Source organism: Pleurodeles waltl, chromosome 3_1 (genome assembly GCF_031143425.1).
Source record: "Pleurodeles waltl isolate 20211129_DDA chromosome 3_1, aPleWal1.hap1.20221129, whole genome shotgun sequence".
NCBI lineage: Eukaryota > Metazoa > Chordata > Amphibia > Caudata > Salamandridae > Pleurodeles > Pleurodeles waltl.
The window spans coordinates 557,970,543-557,988,670 of NC_090440.1; the positions used below are offsets into that span (position 1 = coordinate 557,970,543).

Below are 18,128 nucleotides of genomic sequence, written 5' to 3' on the forward strand. Positions count from 1 at the left end.
GAAGAAGAGAAGCATATTGGGATCAATAGCAGGGGTATCAGTAACTTTGCAGGGAAGGGAGGGGCAAGGACATTCCGATTTTAATTTATTTCTGGAGGGTTTATCCAGGGGGTGACGAAGATAAAAATAAACATAGTCCGACACATGGTCGGAGGGGAACCATTCTGAGGAATTGGGGTGATGGATAGAGGTGGGGTCAAACATGGGGTCGCCAATAGGGTCCACGAGGTCTTCGGGCACTAAGTGGGGGGAGTATTCATGAGGAGAATTTTTTCGCCTTTTCTCCGGAGGCCCATCAAAATAATCATCGTTTAATGTGTCTTGTGAGACATCATCCCCATCACTATCTGTGTCCCGTAAATGAAGAATATTAAGGGGTGAGGAGGGGAGCCCCGAGGATTTCGCCTCTCAGGTTGGAGGCCCAAATTTTTTAGAAACGCCTTTTGAAGTCTCCTGGGACTGAGACATACGTTTCTTACCTCTTAACAGAGGGTTCACCTTGGGTGCGTTAAGCATTTTAGAGATAGAGGCTTCCACATTTTTTGAAATGTCCAACATGGACACTGAAACAGCGTGTTGGACTGAATCCTTGATAAAGGGTTTCAAATTATCTTTAATAGATTGGGTTTGGTCGTCTTCCGACATAATGGGGGGAAAAAAGGGAATACTAGTGAAGAAAAAATGGTTAAAAACCAATAAGTAAGCCTGAAAAACTAAGAAAAATTAACTCCTAAGGTTAAACGTTATTAAAATTAAAGGGGGGAGAGTACCTGAAGGAAACACGCTTGAATAACAAAGCGTGTAAAAAGGCTGAAGAAACTCTACAGGAACGCGTTCCTGAAAGAAGTCAATCGAGCGTGTAAAGCTTAACACGCTGCCGGTCGTTTTCTTGAAGCCGAAAGGAAAAGAAATACAAATGCTCGTAAAAATCAGACGAGCGTGAAGGGAGCGAAGCACACGCTGAGAAGCGTGTGAGGAATGCTGAGAATTCCGTTAAGAGAGGCGCGGCTGTTAGAACGTTAATCGAACATTCTGACAGCCGGCCTGTAAGCGCAAAGCAGCGCAAATGAAGCGCGCGTTTAAAATAATACAATCAATTTGGAAAACGGAGAAGGAATAAATAACAATATACACAATGACATAACCATAGAAGTTGTAAAAACATGTAAATAAACACTTATAATTCAATAGAAACATATATATGCGAGCAGAGTACTTATCTTGACTGCGAGCAGCAAGAAAAGAGGGCTTGATGCTCTCAGTCAAGATAGTTATTATAGGGCTCGTTGTGTGATTGGTGAGCCCATTGTGACATAATTTTGTAGTTTCTTTTCCCAGGGATTCTGGGATTTGTAGTTCTTGGCTGCTGTTGAAAAAAAGCTTGAAAAGAATAGCATAATATGAGCCTCCTGTCTTGTAATAAAATCTTTCCCCATTTCCAAAGAGAAGACATAGTAGCTGAAACTGAAGAGTTATTAAGCAAAACATTGATTACTGGATTCAGGACTTCAATTGCTTTAGCCAGCACCTAGGTGGACACAGATCTGCACATTTTCCTGCTTTTTTCAGTTTGCTCTAAGCTAATTTCCTTGAATCTTGAAAAAGTGTTGTTGTTTTTAGACACTGTATTGGAAGGAAGAAAATTCTGACAAACTGTTGCAAAAGTTCTAGCAAGGATTCCATCTCTCTCTTACAGGCTTTTGGCTGTAAGAAGAGATTGTTAATTTGAAAGGACTCAAACTCTTGTTTGAATTATTATTAATCTTCAAAGTGAAAAATTTGTTTGAGCGTTTTGATAGCTTCCCCATAAGATGTAAGCGAAAGCTTATACTTAATTTTATCTTGTGTCCTATAATTCCTTCTCCATTTCCATTATAGATTTTTACACTTTTCCTTTTCTAGTGCTAGCTCAATTGAAACCCATGGTGCTGTCTTTTTTTGTTTGTAAGAGGTCCTAAGGACGAGAGGATTACAAGTTTAACACTGAGAATCTTTTGAAAAAGGAAGAATTACAGAAGACTTGATAACTAACTCCAGGGCCTGATTCCCCCTATAGTTACTTATTTTAGCTCTGTAGTTTTCTCCAGAGATTAGGGGAAAGGTGAAATGTCTGAGGTGTTTCCATTGTCCTTTTCTAGAGCCCTCATAAAGAGGTCTTAGTGTCACATTGTGAATGAATTCTGATGATTTCTGACAGAAGAGGGCTATCACTGTCACTTTATCTGATCCAGTTTTAAAAAGTCTAGTTCATTAGTCACAGGTGTCAAAACACTTACGGTTATTCTAAAGGGTGATTTGCCAGAAGCTTAAATTGTATGTTCCGTTAGAGGAACTTATTAGTATCCCAGTCACTTTTTGGGCATGTATGATACTCTGTCCCAGAGCGTCTTTGTCACCTTCATTGGTCAGGTCCATAATATAGTTTGGGTCAGACTGACCTTGATTGAATGATTGACTGGGGTTTTAAAAAGCTTCTGATTTCCCAAGAGGGTGCCCTGGTGCTAGGCGGACATTCCACACATTAGAAATCTATTACTTGTGGAAAGAAATGAGTTTATACTTTCTTCTTTTCTTTCTAAGGATAGGGGGCAGTTTATTCCAGTGTCTGGGGCTCAAGGAAAAAGCACAGCCTCCAGATTTGTCCTTGTGGATCTTAGGAGTACTATTGAGGTCCTCTCTAGAAGATTATAGAATGCAGGCAGGAACATAGGGCCTAAGTTTGGATTTACAATACAAGTAACCGGAGCTATCAAGGGCATGATAGCAGAAACACAGTACATTGAAGGAGATGCAGTGTTGAATTGTGAGCTGGTGTAATTGTACAAGAAGTGACGAGGCAGGAGCCCATGGTGTTAATCTAAAAAGCAGAAGTGCTGCTACTTAATCAGACAGAATGGACCCCTCAAATATAGGGAATTACTATAGTTGAGGTGAGAAAAATAAAGACCTTGAAAGCACTTTTGTGACTAACAGGAGGGAGCAAATGTAGTATTTTGCAAAGAGGGTTGTTGCACTAAAAGTAGTTAGACTCTACTTTTTGCACTTGAGTAAAGTGAGGTATCAAAGAAAACACCAGGGTCCACATGTACAAAACTGAGGATTGCGATTTCCTAATTCAGATTCTTACTGAATTACAATTAGGAAATCACAATTCCTAATGTAAGAAACTTACACGTGTTCAGTAGCAATTCCAAAGGGGTCACAAATCGATCTACCTCATGAATATTAGTGAGCTAGGTCGCAGTTTGCGACCCAGTGGGAATGATAGCCATCAAAGGGATGGTGGCCAGCTGGGGTCAGCAGACCACCATGTCTGTTTGTCTGTGACGGCTTTTAAATAAAGCAAGCTCAGTTTTTTAAATGTAGCCCCTTTAAAGGAAAATGGCAAGCGTTTAAAAAGACAAAAATGAAACTTTGAAGGTGAGACCACTGCCTGATCTTAAAAAACATTTGACATATTCTCAAAGTCGATGAGAGAACCATTCTCCCATTTAATGGGTTATCACTGAGTTGCCACCTCCTTAAAGGAGTTGGTATAGTATTAATGTTTTGCAACTGCAATTCGGTTGCAAAACATTAATACATTCCATTTAGATTTGGTATTTGGAAGGGATGCCCAAAACACCCCCCTTCCAAATACCGAATCGCAAACACAAATTGTAACGTGTTACCGAAACACAGTTTGCATATTGAACATATTTAAAAGCATTTGTATGTTCAGATACAGCCCAAAGATTCTTAACATAGTTGCAAAGGATAGGGGTCGAACTAAACTGAGAAGACCACTATCCTGAGGACCACACAGAAGGTGGACCCACCCAACAGCAGCTCCTCAGTTTTATCCTTGTTGAGTTTCAGCCAGTTGGTGCTCTTACTTTGATAATGTATAACTTCTTAAAGCTAACAAGCGAATTGATCCCTCATAACTGGCCACAGCCCAAGTGTTCTCAACAGAAGAGCGGAGAGATAAGAATATACACATAGTGGTGAAATAAATGCAATTCGGACCAACTAAAATCATGGAAAGCAAAATGCATATACATTAAAAGAAGAATTTATATCGTAAAATAAGTCAGGTACCAGGAGCTAAGCAAATTTGAGAGAGGGCAAATAAAAGTTGAGGTAAATGCAAAGCCAATAGAAGTGGTCCTTAATCAGTAAAGACCAAAAGTATGCCTATATATACACATTTATATACCGTGCATTACTTGCAGCTTATCCTTATGGGAGGGCATCATGTTAATTATGTGAAATAAAATCAACCAATGCCTGCTACTGTTCACTGTTTCCCCTATTCTGTGGATGGTCAGGCACGGCAAGCCCGCAGCATACTCACAACCTCTTTCTAAGGTAGAGGACAGAATGGAAGTAGAGAGGTGTGTGGAGGGTGGTCCTGCTCTTATCTGAGTGAGCAGCAGGTAGAAACCTGCATTTCCTCAACCCTTGGGCATCAAGGAGTTCTGAGAATTCCCACTGTAGCTTGACATATATGCAGAGCAGGCTGTAGGAGGATCCTGTAGGGGTCCTATAAGACCAAGCAGGGCTGGCTTTAGGGCGGTGCAAGTGGTGCAGCCTCACCAGTTGCTGACCTGGACTGGGGGGTGCTGACCTCAGGGGGCGCTATATTTAGCAATAACTTAGAAACTTGAGATTTAAAAGCACCTGCTGAAAAGTTCATTGTGTGTCCAGCCTTCAGAAAGCAATTAAAATGTCAAGATACCGCTTGTGATTAATGTTCTTGCTAGGGACAGAGATAGGAGTTTTGTCTAAGGGCAGCTTTGACTCGCCATAAAGTAGCGTAGAGAGTTAATATGTAAAGAACAGAACTATATTTCATGTGGATAGCAGGATAGATTAATAAAGGCAGTCTTTACAAGCACTTTAAAACAAATGAATGTGAAAGGGGGGCTATGGAGGGCACTTTCTTTACCGGGTGGTAGTGAGTGAAACCGAGACGGTGTTCATGGTGTGGTGGCACAAAAAAGACTGTCGCACAAGGCACTACCAGCACTGAAGCCAGCCCTGGGCCCAAGGAGTGGGACATGGATACATACTGTTAGACATGGGTACTTGCTTGGATTCTCCCTCAAGTGTGCCCATACACCCCCCTCAGGATATGGGAATCACAGGGAGTTGTCAGGCTTATTAATCACTCAGGTGATATACTCCGTGGTGCCTCTGTGCGTAGGGTAGAGTACCTCAGTTGATTGTCCATAGGTGCTGGGGAATCCTGGAATGCCACCACTCCTCCCCACACCACTATGAATATTTGGCAGTTGGGAGGAATCTCTGGAATTCCCAGTGCCCATGGTTGCTGAAGACCCCACTATTGTTGACTTCCAGTCCTAAGTCCGCCCTGGCAGCCACACAGATGTAGAATTGCAAAACTGGACATTGGCTTAGTGTACCACTGCCAGTCTGCTGATTTTTTCCAATGCCCAGTTATGGGGACTGCCTCCTATATGAGGAAGACACAGCACCAGTGATTGCGATGAGTAAAAGCAGGGAGGACGGTGACCTGTGCAAAGGGTGTGATACCACAGAGGTCTGAATAGTGTCACAAATGTTCACATTGATTAAAGTCCTAAGAGTTCACAGATCCATAGAGGAACCTACCCAAGCCAATATTCACAACCTCTGATTTGTTCCACACTTTCACATAGTTAATCTTTTTTATAATCCTATTTTCTTTACTGTCACATTCTCAAGTTTCCTTGTGATGTGCTTTTGTCAAAGTTGATTTTAAGCCACACAAACAAGACAATCCAGAGAGTATGTTTGCTTTGGTCATACAGGTTTACAAGAGGTCACATATTTATTTAATTGAGTTTTGTCTTCCCTTAAGTAATCCTATGCCCATTCCCTCTTGGCAGGTTCTAGCTTATGCCTACGCTTTAGTTAATGCAACATAATTAAAAATACATTGTAAAATGTTGTACTTTGTTGCCCAACTTCAAAACCTATCATTGAGACAAATGCATTCCCATTGAGACCAAGACCTTGCTTCCTGAATTACTTTTCAACTTTTATTAGTATTTTTATTGAATTTATATAGCAGGAAAGATCAGTATTTCTAATTTAGAAGAATGAAGATGTAAGGCTTGGGAAATTTTCCATGAAGAGGGAGTACAGAGCAACGTGGACATAGGGTTGTGGAGTTAATAGAAGATGGAGAAAAAATGTCTGTCATTTACAATAAACAAAGAAATGGCAATCAACTTGACAACAAGTCACAGTCTCTATGAGAGGTATTGATGAAGAAGTGAAAATGAACTGATTTATTTATGTTTTGGAGGGCGGCTTCTGCCACCCTATAGGATGACCACTCAACATAGTAATAGATCTCTGCCTGGCGACAGAGATCTCTGTGTCTTTAAAGAAGCTTCCACCAGGACAGCTCCTCTGATGCCACTGTATGTTTGCTGAATGGCCACCATGATTCATGTGGCCCTTCAGCAAGGGTTTATGTTTTTCAAAACAAACTCCCAAATCTGAAGTTCAAAGAACTGAAGGCCCTGACTCTCTAGAATTCTTCTCCCCTGGGCTAATTTTTTATTTTTTCCTGGTCAAGACTGCTAGGAAAAAATGACGGTAGAACATCTGCCCTAAATAGTGTAGAAGCTTGAATATCTATTGATTAATGGCCCAATATCTGATGTACCGTCGGTCAGTGGATTCCATTGGTGGAGCCAGTGGAGGCTCTGCTGGAGGAAACATCCATTTTCTTACCCCGCGCTCCATCCCTGCCGCTGCTGCCCCTGCGGCCCCGCACTCCTTCCCCCTTCCTGTGAAGCGTTTTCCTGCCCTCCCACCTCCCAGCTGACAAACCCCCCCACCTTCCTCCGCTTCTTAATGGCGGCTGCTACGCAGTGAGAGGGCAACTCCTCTGATCTCCTGGTCAGCGTCTGCTCACTCCCTTCTGCACATCTCCATCTGTTGCTGCTGCTGCTGATCGGACTGGGAGTCTGAGTGACTCTCAGTTCGAGGCCCACCTCCACCCACAGGCACCCACCTGCGCCAAATCCTTGGTGCCTAGTGGCCACCTGTACATGTCTGTCTCTTTGCTTTCTGTCATCTGTTTTCTTTCTGTCTCTTTTCTCCTTTTTTACACTTTTTGCACCTTTTCTTCCCCTGTGCTCCGTCCCTGCCGCTGCTGCCCCTGAGGCCCCACCCCCTGCCTGCGAAGCACTTTCCTGCCCTCCCGCCTCCCAGCTGACCGGACCCTCCGACTTCTAAATGGCAGCCACTGTGCGGACGCACCGCTGGCGTGCCAAAGGCAAGCCAGTCTGTACCCTTCTGCGTTTGAACCACGCCCAGCATCACAGACCCTGATTCCTGAACCACCCACCAGTACGACGGCAGCGTTCTGCACGCCCTGAACCCTGGAAGAACCTCAGCCTGCCACCAAGTGGATCCAAAGAACACCCATGGACCTTTCTCCTGGCGCTTCTGCTCCCTCACCTGCCACCCCACACCATACCACCCCACCCACAGCCTAGACAGACACCACAAGTGCTTACTCCTCCCTCGTGAAACACGCAGTAGAAGTCTGTGACCTCCTCGACTTGACTGCCCCTGACGTCGCCTTCCTTACAGAGACCAGGATGACCTCTTCGCCCCCCACGCACTCGCTTCCACCGACTACATCCTACTCGGCGACCTCAAGTTCCACCTTGAAAGCTGCAACGACCCTAACATCTCATCCCTCCTGAACAACCTTGCCACCCTCGGTCTCAAGCAACTAGACAACCTCTCGGCTGGAAATAACATCACCATATCGCTCACCTCTGAACACCATTGGACCAACCACGGAGTGCTCACTTCACCTTTACGAAGACCACCGCACACCACCACGACCCCACCCCCAGGGAGAAACTGAAACAAAGTCACAGAAACCCAGGTCACCAATGCCCTCAGCCACTCCCCTCCCCCCCAGATGCCACAAACATGAACGACTCAGCTTACAACCTGCACCTCTGGATTACAGAATGCGCTAACACCACAGCCCCCTCAGAAAACCCGCCGGAAACCAGCACCTGAGGAAACTGAACTGATTCATTACAGAACTCCAAGAATCCAAACGTAACTACAGGCAACTGGAAGGAAAATGGAGGAACAACAAAGAAACCGCAGATCGCACAGCCTACAAAGATGCAGTCACCATGCACCACCAGCGCATCAGAGCCTCCAAGAAAGCTGCCATTTAAGAACGTATCAGCACCAAAGCACACAACAGCAAGGGGCTATTCACCATAGTCAAGGAATTCACAAGGCCTGGATCAGACAGCTCAGACATCACCCCTCTCAAAACATATGCAACAACCTTTCCACCTTTTTCACCAGAAAATCCAGGACATATACGAAGAATTAAAAAACCAAAACCTGCCCCCACTTCCCACCAGCATCACCAAGGGCCCGCACGCCGCAGACCCTTAACCACTGGACCCCCATCTCCACAGAAGAAAATGGAAAATGATGAACTCCATCCATTCAGTGTCATCATCGGACCCGTACCCACACCACATCTTCAACCTGGCCAGCTCCACCATAGCACCAGTGCTCTGCCGAACTATCAACCGCTCCATTGAAACCGCCACCTTCCTGTCAGATTGGAAACACACAGAGATCAACCTCCTCCTGAAGAAACCCTCTGCTGACCCAAGGGAGATGAAAAACTACAGACCCATCTTGCTGCTCCCCTTCCCAGCCAAGGTAAGAGAAAAGGCCATCAACATGCAACTGACGGAGTTTCTCAAATCAAACCAAATTCTGGACCCCTCACAGTATGGATTCTGGAGCAACCACAGCACCGAGACACAGACGACATCTGTGACGTACTGGACCGTGGAGACATGGGCGCCCTCATCCTCCTCGACCTCTCCGCCCGTGTTCGACATAGTCTCCCACTCCACCCTCTGCACCAGACTCCACGATTCCGGCGTCCATGGCAAAGCACTGAGATAGATTCAATCCTTCCTGACTGGAAGAGTGTCAGACTCCCAACATACACTTCAGCACCGATAGAAACATGCTGCAGAGTACCCCAGGGATCTTCATTAAGCCCAACCCTCTACAACATCATTATGGCTCGCAAAGAGCGTCATACAACAAAGATTAAATATCGTCTCCTATGCCAACAACACTCAGCTGATCCTCTCCCTGACCAACGACCCATCAACAGCCAAGAGAAATTTCCACAACGGCATTAGAGCATGCGCCGCCTGGATGGAAGTTTAAAAGGACGGTCACCCACCTCCTGTCCAGCAGCAAATTGCACTACGGCAACACACTCTACGCCAACATCACAAAGAAGTTACAAGCAAGACTACAAAATCCATAGAATCCAGAACGCAGTCAGACTCATTCTGGACATCCCCCGCCACAACCACATCTCCGCCCACCTCAGAGACCTTCACTGGCTCCTGATCTACAAACTAATCACCTTTGAGCTACTGCCTCACACCTATAAGGCACTTCACAACATCGGACCAGACAGCCTCAACCACTGCTTGACCTTCTACACCCTGCCAGCCAACTCCGATCCTACCATCTCGCCCTCTCTGCCTTCCCCAAAACCAAGAAAAGCACAGCTGGAGGCAGATCCTTCTCCTACCTCGCAGCCCAGACATGGAACACACTCCCTCTCAAACTCAGATATGCCGCATCACTGAAGCAATTCAGAAAGGATCTCAAGACCTGGCTGTTCGAATGATAAGCATGCCCACCACAGTGCCTGGAGACCCTAAGGATGATAAGTCGTGCTGTACAAGTACTGATTGATTGACACCCATGAAGCACTGTTTGCATGCGTACGAGAATTATACGTTTGTCAGTAAAATCCAACATTTAGAATTTTCACTTGGTACATTTTGGCAGGTCAAACATGCTGAATATTCTTGGAGAAAAAGACCCAGTAAAAACACAGAACATGAAGATTTTGATGCACTAACCTCTCAAATCCATATCACATGCTTTTCCCCTAGTCTCAGGTTAAAAACTTGCAATTGCTGTTACTTATTGTGTCCCCTCAAAAAGATCCCCAGGTATTGTTATTAGGTATAGTGATAGAATTAAACAGAACTCGGAATCGAGGCCTAAGAGTATGGCACTAACATGTTTGCAGAGTTGGAGAGGAAGTCTTGATATGCCAACAAAGATATCAGCAACAAAAAAGTTACACAAATTTCAACTTTAAATACTTCGTATGTAACATCTAATATATTGTCAAAGAATGGGTAATTGTATTGAATTTTAACTATTATACACTATGTTAATGTTAAAGCATATATTAACTTTAAAAATATTACATTTAAAAATATATACTTATAAAATATATTAAAGTATGAATTGCAAATATAAAATACAAATATATACTTTAAAATAATTGCAATTAATAAATATATTACAACAATATTATTTCAACATAAATAATGAAAACTAAAGATGAATTATAATAAACATTAGATAAAAAATAAAAATATATATTTAATAATAACCTAAAATAAATTACTAACAACCTTCTAATAATTAGATAATAAAAATAACATACAAAACTACCTTAAAATTAAAAAATAACATATATATTAAAATAACAAATAAAAAAATTAGATATGGAGGGGTACAATTCCTAGTCCCACTGAAACATAAGCAACTGTAGAGAAAGTGTTGGACTCCGGAGGGGTCAGATTCATTATGACCACTCCAACCTGAGCAACAGTAGTGAAAGTGCTGGACTATGGAGGGGGTCTGGTTTTCCATTCCCACTGCAACCAGAGCAACACTAAGAAAAGTATTAGACTTTAGTGGGGTTAGATTTACTATTCCCACTCTCATGTAAGCAACACTAGAGAAAGAGTTGTATTTTGAAGGGGTGAGAACTACTAGTCCAACTTAAACAACAGTAGAAAAAGTGTTGGCTTTTGGGGAGAGGGAGTTAGATTTACTATTCCCACTCCAACCTGAGGAACAGTAGGAAAAGTGTTAGACCTTTGAGTGGTCAGGTTTAATATTCCCACTCCACCATGAGCAACAATAGGGAAAGTGTTGGATTTTATATCCATCAGATTTACTATTCTGACTCCAATGAAAACAACAGTAGGGAAAGTGTTGAACTTTGGAGGGGGTTAGCTCCGCAGTGGTCCGACACCCCCACCACAAGTCTGGCAGTCACAAGACCGCCAGACTCGTAATTGGCCCCATAGTGTCTTAAAGTATTTTAAAGACAATATTTTGTTGAAATATCATCTTCAGGTATAGATGGATGAAGGAACGTCAAAAAGTGTAGATAGGTTGGGTAGCAGCAGATGGATAAGGATGGTTTAGTGAGATAGAAAGAACACCAGACAAGTTAGCAGTTCTGATTTAATATATACGAGGGGTGAGCTTGGGTGAAAGTTGGGCCCTGAATGGAGCTGAAAGAATGTATTGTGTGGGAAAGGAAGAACAAAACACTGTAAAGATAAAGATGGTTATACAGTGTAAAAAGTCAGGGGCACAAAGTATGGTGTGTACAGATGAATCTTGGGGAGAAGGTGATAGGCAGTGGAAAGACTCTGCTACTGTCCCAAGCACATTCTGGTGATCAGTGTAACTTTATTGAGATGGTAAGCTGGTGGTCGATGTAACATTATCCATATGGTAAGCAGATGGCCAATCCAACTTTATCCAGATGGTAAGCTGGTAATCAATGTAACATTATCCAGATCGTAAGCCGATGGCCAGTGTAGCTTTATCCAAATGGTAAGCTGGTGGTCGAGCTAACATTATACAGATGGTAAGCTGATGGCCCATGTAACTTTGTTCAAGGTGAGGAGTCCTCAACGCAAATGGAAAGATCACTGGGCAATATAAACTAAGACAACACATTGATCACTATTTATTTTCTTTTTATAATATTTAGAATGCGCATACCACAAAATGAACTGCCTCCAGCTCCACAGGCTTAAAAAACATGTACAAATAGTTACAGATAGCTAAGGTGCTGGAAGCAAAAAAGGCAATAAGCATAGTTGGTAAGTCGGTGTGGTTTTTAAGACTTCCACATGCTTAACATGATTAGTTTCCATTTAACATCATCCAATAGGATGTTCTAAATTCAAGGGTCTAGCACACCAAACCTTCTGACCCTCATCCAATGCATTTGAGTCCTTGATCTTTTCAAAGTATGTGACTGCTGGACCTCTGTGATATACTCTACAAGTTATTGTGTATGTATGTTGGGTCTAAGACACTTAAAAGTTAAACAGGCGATTTTAAAAGTAATCAGTTTATCCACTGATAATCAGCGTATTGATGTTAGGCCATAGTACGGTCTGTTTTCTTGAGTCCAAGAACTCACCTGGCAGCTGAGTTTTGTAACAGTTTGGCAACGTCTTATGTGCTTTCCAGGCAACCCTGCAAGTATAATGGTAGCGCAATCCAACCTGGAGTTGCTAAGAGACCCCATGATTACTTTGTGATAGTTTTGTTTGAGAAAATGTAATACCTGTTTTGACTGCTGCTGGCAAAAACTAATGAGTGAACCAATGAGCCTATGTGTTGTTGAAAACAGAGGTTGGAATCCCGCAACACTCAAGATTTATGGCTGTTTTTCGCAAAAGTAGTTGGCAGGCCGAACATTTCTAGTGGCTGGAAGCAGCTACCCAAATCTTTGCATTAGGCGTGGAAGCCTCGAGGAGAACTTTCATTTTAAGCCCACCGTCAATCGTACAGGCTATATCAATTAAACAACTTTTTAAATTAAAAAAGTTCCTCCCTGTAACATTCGCTTGCAGATAAATCTGCATGTCGTCAGCATAGGATTGAAACTGGAGCTAGTCGGCTATGTTAATAGAGAAAAGTATTTTAATGAAAATATTAACTAATAAGGGAGATAGCAGAGAGCCTTGTGGCACTCCCACACTCTACCACTTCTTTGAAGAGCAAGTCTTATCAATTACCCCACTGGATGTTTCCCTGCAGAAAGAATCGGAACCACCCCAGAGTGTCAATCCACACGATGCCCAATGTTCCCTGTCGGCAAGCAAAAGGTCATACTTCACCATGTCGGATGCAGCAAGTAGGTCCACCAGGATGAGAATGGACATACATCTCTAATCTGCAGATACCAGTACATGGTTAAGTAATGCCACCAACACTTTTTTAGCCCCATGATATGTCATAAAGCCGGACCGATTACAATCCAGCTTTGGTTTGATTCCAGATATTCCTGAAGCTGCATAGCAACAAGCTTTTCAAGGAATTTTGACAACCAGGGCAGTCTGGAAATGGGCAGAGGTTCTGGAAAGTGTCTTTATATAGAGTTGCTTTTTTGATGAGTGCCGTCAAAACAGATTGCTTAAGACTAGAACAATCCCAGTCTCATGATAATGAATGATTCATCACTTTGGTTATACAGGGCCCGATGACCTTGGACATTTTATTAGCAAGCAACCCTGATAGGGCATCGTAATCATAGTGCATGGAGTGCAGTTATCTCAGATTTAACAATACATCATAGCAAACGCTGCTGTTTGTATCATTCAATTTTGCAAACAGATCAAATTCTAGCCCAGTACAAAGCATTTCTTTAAAAAGCATATAATAATATATTTGGAAATTACTTCAACAGTAATTATGCACGGTCAAGGTAGCATTAAGCATGACAAAGCATTTAAGGACTTAAGAAACTCATCAAAGAGGAAGTATTTCTAGCTGTCACAGAACGTTACTTCTGGAGTAAGCGGTTATTCATCCAGTGAAGCATGTGACTGAGAAGGGGGTGAGAGACTCTGTATGAGCATGGGGGGGCATGATATGCTAGCAGTAGTTATTAACTCACTAAATGCAGCTAAAAGTGGAATGTGTGGCTATGTCTCTATCTTGAGAAATGTTTGTAAAGCATTCTCATGTGTTTAATGTCTGGTTATTTTGTTAAATCTCTTCATTTTCTGATACATATTTGTCTTTGTAGTAAGGGAGGCAAAATGCACATCTGTTATGCCTCCCTGAGTGTCACCAATGGCACAGTTTTTTTATTTCCTAGAAATGATCTACTGAAGCAACTACCGATTCTCAAGGACAGGTGCTACAGCAGACAGTGTGCATTCTGAGGGTGCTGGGCAGCGTGGCTGAGCACAACTCCAACTGCCGTCAGCCTGTCAGGAACCATGTTCCTGGCGGGGACAGCAGTCCCCTGGCGGTCCGACCGCCAGGGTCGTAATGTGGCAGTCGGACCGCCTGTAGTGCGGCCATCCGACTGCCACAGCGAGTCTGGCACTCTGAAGACCCCCAGCTTCATAATGAGGGCCATAGTCTTGAGCCCACCACAGTCATTGGTTACTCAGCAGTATCCCTGGAGGTTACTGTCACATGTCACTGGTGTCCAAGGCCTCGGGTACTAAAGCACTCCAAGTCAAGCAGTCATGAGTTGGTAGTGAGTCAGTCACAAGTAAATGCACTCAATAAATGCAATGTCTTGTCAGAAATAATCCTTGAAACAAAAGACATATTTCATTTGTATGTAGTAAATTAGGGAGTTACATATATGAACAGCACAAAACAAGAGTTCCTAGCACCTCCTGGCTTCGAATCCAAACACAATTATAGTGCTTACATGGTAAAATGCTACAAGCAAATAACAGCTCTATGGCGATGTTATTCAATGGAGTAAGGTTAGGATATCTTTGGCAGGCTTCACGGACTCAAAAGTTAACTGTGAGGCAGAGGAGTTAGGCAGAATGCTACAGTGTATCAAGTATACCAAGGCACATCTACCCTTCCCCAATTGTCAGACTTTCCATAGCCTGGCATGGGGACGCAGTAGCCACCATTGTCTGTCGGTGGAGTACTAGTGGTTGCACCCCACTCAGAAGGAATCCCGGAGCACATTCTGATGAAAGTTGATCATGATCTTTTGTTTCCCCTGGTGAAGGTTGAGTAAGCTCTTAGGTTCATTTAGGTTCATTCTGGTAAATGTTGAACAAGATCATATATAAGGTGACTTAATGTTATGAATATCGTTTGGTGAAGGTTTAGGGATCTCTTGAGATCTCATTCAGTGTTTTTCTGTTCAAATCTGTGCTAGACACTCTCCCTCGAAAAGGCTGCTGATGTAGCCAGGGCCATCCCGTCATGATCTGCTCCTGCTTCAACCACTCTCCCTGTTACAATTGCTTTTACAATTGCTCTCCTAGGCCTTGCCTGTTGAATTCTAGTTGCACACCACACCATGTCTGTTGTTGCATTTACTCTCACCTAATGATCTTTCAGTTTCTTTTCCTTTCAAGGTGTGTGCTCTGACAGTCTCTCTCCCGGTCGACGTTCATTTACTTGCTCCTTTTTCCACACCTATTCTATTATATATTCTCCCATCTCCAAATGAATGCTGTTGTCATTTTATTTGTTATATCTGCACTTGCTTGCCCTTCCTAGCCTTGTCCTGCTTTTTCAGTTCCTCTCCTGTGCCATGCATACTGATCTTAGTTACTTTCTTCTGCTGCACTTTCTGCTTTCTCTGGTACATTCCCTTTCTCCCTGTCTGATGTGTCTAACCATCTTAAATCCTGCTCTGTTCTTATCATGTCTCTTATCTGGTTCTGCTGAAAGGCTAATTTTATTTATTTTCCTTTTTTTCACATGAAGTCCAAAATATGGTGGTAAATACTGCCTAGGAGAACGAAAGCGATACCGTATCTGTAACATTAAGCCTTGTCCTGAGGGTAAGCCCACCTTTCGCCACATGCAGTGCTCACGGTTTAACTCGGTGCAGTACAAAGGAAAACTGTACACGTGGATCCCACTATACAACATGGGTAAGTCTACAAAAGCATTCTTCTGTATGAGGCTTGTCAGAGAAAAAAAAATATGCAGAAACACCAGGTCAGTCATAAGTGGGCAGAGTGGCATTGCACCTGCGAATACTGACTGACTTGTAAAGAGGGTCTAATATTATAATCATAACAAACCCCAATATTACAATGATTCAGTCTCTTGTAAGGTCATTATTTATAGGGGGAGCATATAATAAGAAAACAATAATAGCATCAAAGATAATCAAGAACACAGTAAGAAAAAATACTTTCCTAATTAACTGAATTTCTCATCGACAAACAAATTTACCACTATACCTTATGCATCAATCTACGATCAATGCCTTGGGTTTCCACCAAATACCTGATTAGGGATTAGCAAGCGGACCTGGAATGAGTCCTACTACATGGCAATTCCCAATTCTGAAGATTTTAATATAGCATGTTACACCTGCTCTTGCCAGGAGAATGTGGAAATACTCTCACTTAAACCTGAACCAGTATTTCTGTATTTGGGAATTTCAGATGTGGAAACTCTAGGCCATTCAGAATTGACTGGAGAAGGATCCTTTGGGATATTGTTCTATATCAGTGTCCACATTAATGGCCTTCAGAGATATTAAAACGATGATCAGCGAGACATCAGCTCTTTTAACAGAACAGCATTATATAGGTGTTTTTGGAACAACTTTTAGAAAAATGTTTTAGATGGCCATGTGAACTACATTATTTGTGGTTTTTAATGTAAAGTCAATCCACTCGGTCTCCATCTCACACCCATCCATCTTTCATAATTCGCCCCATGCCACCTTCTTGAGATCTACCATAATATTTCTTCAAGCAATACCGTTTGAAAGGAGGCATGACTAGTCATATAGATCAATGTTTTATACATCATTAATGAACATGTGTAAGTTTGGTTCATGTGGTTTTCTGTGACTTGAATGTACGTTTCTTTATTCTTGGTGAATTTTCTGACCTTCAAATCAAGACCAACATCCGTAGATCTGATGAGATTCACAAATCTAGCATGGGTGGCCACCTTGGTCAACGCATCATTCGGTTCTCTTTAAATGTTGTTTGTTTTTAGTGATGGAGGATTTTCCTTCTTGCAATAGCTCGAGACATAGGGCCTGATTTAGAAGTCAGTGGAAAGGTTACTTTATTGCAATGAGAATGGATATCCCATCTGCCGAAATCTAAATACTATTGTTTTCTATGGTATTTAGATTTCGGCGGATGGGATATCTGTCACCATCACAACAGAGTAACCCCTCCGCCGAGATCTAAATCAGGTCCTTAGTCCTTCATTCCCTTTTGTTAGTTTTGTATCAGTGCATAGACTTCTGCATGTAACCAGTTTTGAATCAGTGCATAGACTCACGCATATAACCAGTGCAGGTGTGAAATGAATTTTACTTTATCAATGTCTTTGATGCTCTTTGTCTTTGTTTCAATTTTTATCTGTGTCATCAGGTACAGAGCAGTTTCTGGAATCCTTTTCTGCTTTGCTTATCAGTGTGATGCATGCTTGTTCCATCATTTACAGAGGCCAGTTCCTTCTTGACTCGATAGTGCAATCTCTTTGTAAATGCTGAAGCTAGAGAACTCATGAACCTATTGGAACATTGAGCAAAGTGTCATATCACCTTCCTTGGTTGAACTTCCTGTGGCAAATCCATTTGACTTTTAGACTGAGGCACTGCTTAATTTGGGGTTTTCGTTTTACTCACTTAAGCCAACCATATCCACAAGGGGAAGTATTTAAGGTGGGCCATGTACCAGCTCTGGGTTTTTGCCTGATGGTGTCATGGCATCTTGTGTGGCCACGTTGCAGTTCTGGCCGAACATTCTGCCTTTGCAGGATGATGCTCAGGTCAATTTGTTAGTCAGTTGACATAGTATCATTGTGGTGGATTTAAAGGAATCGTGTATTAAATCCAGAGGTTGGAAAGTATTCATTGATTTCTGCACTGTATGAGCACCCAAGACTGTATGGTTGGGACTAAAGTTGCCACATATGTGTCAATGAAAAGTGAATTCTCGCCATAGTAAATGCAAGTATCACACCGAGGAACAAAACCCCTATTTACAGAACCTGGGCAGTGTGACTTCATTAAATGGCCTTCACACGTGCTTAAGGACATCCTTCACCAAGGAAAGTATACATGAGTACAGATGGTTAGTGAAAAATAGCCATAGGGTCAAACAGGTAATGCAAAATAGAATTCAGTAAAAGAAAACTTCAAAAATGCACCTGCAAACTATATACCAAAACAAAGAGCACTAACTAAGCAACTGTGAATACTAAACCAACTATCAATATAGAGAACAATATAT

At 42.5% G+C, this 18,128-nt stretch overlaps 1 protein-coding gene across 1 annotated transcript in view; it reads left to right on the forward strand.

Annotated features, from left to right (window-relative positions):
- Window positions 1–18,128, forward strand: part of ADAMTS7 (ADAM metallopeptidase with thrombospondin type 1 motif 7) — a 431,623-nt gene that overhangs the window by 222,964 nt on the left and 190,531 nt on the right. The window contains exon 12 of the mRNA XM_069222951.1: window positions 15,622–15,791. Coding sequence (XP_069079052.1) covers window positions 15,622–15,791 — 170 coding nt within the window. The remainder of the gene's footprint in view (window positions 1–15,621; window positions 15,792–18,128) is intronic.